Source organism: Leiobunum rupestre, chromosome 3 (assembly GCF_980474605.1).
Source record: "Leiobunum rupestre chromosome 3, qqLeiRupe1.1.hap1, whole genome shotgun sequence".
NCBI lineage: Eukaryota > Metazoa > Arthropoda > Arachnida > Opiliones > Sclerosomatidae > Leiobunum > Leiobunum rupestre.
Genome location: NC_143386.1, coordinates 10385565 through 10387591, shown reverse-complemented (window position 1 = coordinate 10387591; position 2027 = coordinate 10385565). Strand labels below are relative to the sequence as shown.

Below are 2027 nucleotides of genomic sequence, written 5' to 3'. Positions count from 1 at the left end.
TCTCTCGCAAAAGTAAAATCGGTAAATTTCAGATTTAATTCATTTTCTTTAGATATTGATTAACCTTGCTTGAGATGTTGAATGTTTCTAACTAGAGTAACCCACGTCATTATTGTGGAATTTATGGAGCATAATGACCAATTATATCAGAATTTATTCATTTAATTAAAAGTTCGTGGTAATATGGTTTACTGATTCTACTAATAGTTGCATTTTGTTACTTATGATCGGAAGTCACATTGCAAATAAATTAGGAAATAAATATATTAAAATTAAGCATTTATTTATTTATAAAATTTGACCATGTCTAATGTTACATTTTACACATTTGGGAAAGAACTCAATGGCCTTTAAAAAGGAAATTTTTTAAAAACAAAATGATTTAGCTCAATCTAGGATTAGGCATTTTGGTGCTCCAGCAACAACTGAAAACTTCGTATCATTCTACAAAAACCGACAAAAGTAAATATAAGTAAGACGCTATATAAATTTATTAAGGACCCCTCCAAAACAATCTTATCAAATCCGATCGGTAACGCATTTTTGAATGGCTCACAATAAAACGTTTTTTGGGTGTAGTTGAATTACCGTACATTTTCGCAAAAAATATCGCACGCTATAGACGCTTACAAAAAGCTTTTCAGTGATTTAAATAGAATTACGAATACAGAGAGCTAGGGCATACTTGTAAACGCGTTTTTGTTTTGAACACTGGCTACAATTAAAAACACGCGACTATTTAATTGACCCGCACATGCGCGTATGGAGAGGAAGGAAAAAGAGTGGCATTTATCGGTCTATACTACATGCTTTTCCGAAAAATGTACTGGTAGCTATGGTTAACCTATGTTTTATTCCGGTTGGTAGGAGCTAACATTTCAACAATGCCCCAAGTGATCGTAATAAAATCTACGAGGCGTATTAGAAATAACTGAAACGTCAGTTACTATTCCAAAGAAACAAATATTACCAGTGATCCAGTGGGACTCAATCGACGAGCAAGCCTTGCCTTCCTCATCGGAGTACTGAAGCCAGTGGGCTGTAATCGTAGATTTCATATTAGTCAACAACTTTGCAGAATTACCAAAATCATAAGAAATTTACGGATTACCACTGTTAACAACTAGCTAAGATGCTAAAAACGCGTCGACATAGACGAAAAGCTGTACTACAACTACTGAAAAGAGCTAATAGACTATATCTGGTTGGCAGACTGGCCAGCTGCAGGTTCCTTTGAAGGCAATAAATACTAGTGAAAAATGCGATTTACCTCAAATTTCAAGTACCTTTCATAAACCAAGTGAGCATTACTCTGTCGATTTAAGCGTCAGATTTCAATAAGAAAGTTTAGAACTTGGTATCTAGTAAAATCTACCTTTAGGTTAAATACAGCACCAAATTCACTCATGGCGTAGTGTGAATATCGTAGGCAGGTCTATATATAGTGTTAAAATATCAGCGAGGTTTATAGGGCCTTAAATCTAACTTACCATCCAATTAACGGTAATCTGCAATGTGTCATCTCTAGCAGGAGTCTGTAGTGGTCCCGGGACGTTCGCAATGGCTTTCTTTCCAATGATGAGGCCGCGAAAGTAGCGAATACATCTCTTCAAGTACGAAGAGTGGTTACCCTTCCCTGAGTCGTGATTCATGATTTTGTGAAGCTTCTGTTCACTAGAAAGCTTCCTGCGGAGGCCTTTCCCGGACTGCCTTCTTGGTTCCATCTCCACGCCTTTCCCGGACTGTTTTCTGGGGGCCATCATGTACTTTATGGAGATTATTGAACTACACTGTCAAAAGTACTATCACTGAATTTAGATCACACGCTGTAAACACTCTTAATTTTATACAAATGATACATTTTTAACCGTACAATCCTCATTCATTTTTTAAACCCAAATTATGTGTCACATTATGGACTTTTTAAACGCATTCATATTTTCTACTATTATAAAAAACGATAAATTCAACCGTGGGTCTGAGAAATGGGCGATGAAGAAAAGAAAATAGACTTTGAAAATGGACAA

At 35.9% G+C, this 2027-nt stretch overlaps 1 protein-coding gene across 1 annotated transcript; it reads right to left on the bottom strand.

Moving 5' to 3' along the window:
* Nucleotides 1-287: 287 nt before the first annotated feature.
* On the bottom strand, nt 288-1784 carry LOC149949451 (uncharacterized). The gene is made up of 3 exons (XM_090169228.1): nt 1491-1784; nt 971-1039; nt 288-444 (listed from the first exon to the last, which is right to left on the bottom strand). Exons 1-3 carry the CDS (start codon nt 1761-1763, stop codon nt 388-390), a joined length of 399 nt encoding a protein of 132 aa, XP_090025354.1. The 5' UTR covers nt 1764-1784; the 3' UTR covers nt 288-387.
* Between the last annotated feature and the right edge of the window lie 243 nt (nt 1785-2027).

What these genes read in the sequence shown, in the direction of transcription:
- LOC149949451 (XM_090169228.1), bottom strand. Translation starts at nt 1,763, where the DNA reads ATGATGGCCCCCAGAAAACAGTCCGGGAAAGGCGTGGAGATGGAACCA. An exon ending in AGATTACCGTTAATTGGATG is followed by an intron (nt 1,040 to 1,490) that starts GTAAGTTAGATT and finishes CTACGATTACAG; the next exon opens with CCCACTGGCTTCAGTACTCC. An exon ending in TGAGTCCCACTGGATCACTG is followed by an intron (nt 445 to 970) that starts GTAATATTTGTT and finishes CGGTTTTTGTAG; the next exon opens with AATGATACGAAGTTTTCAGT.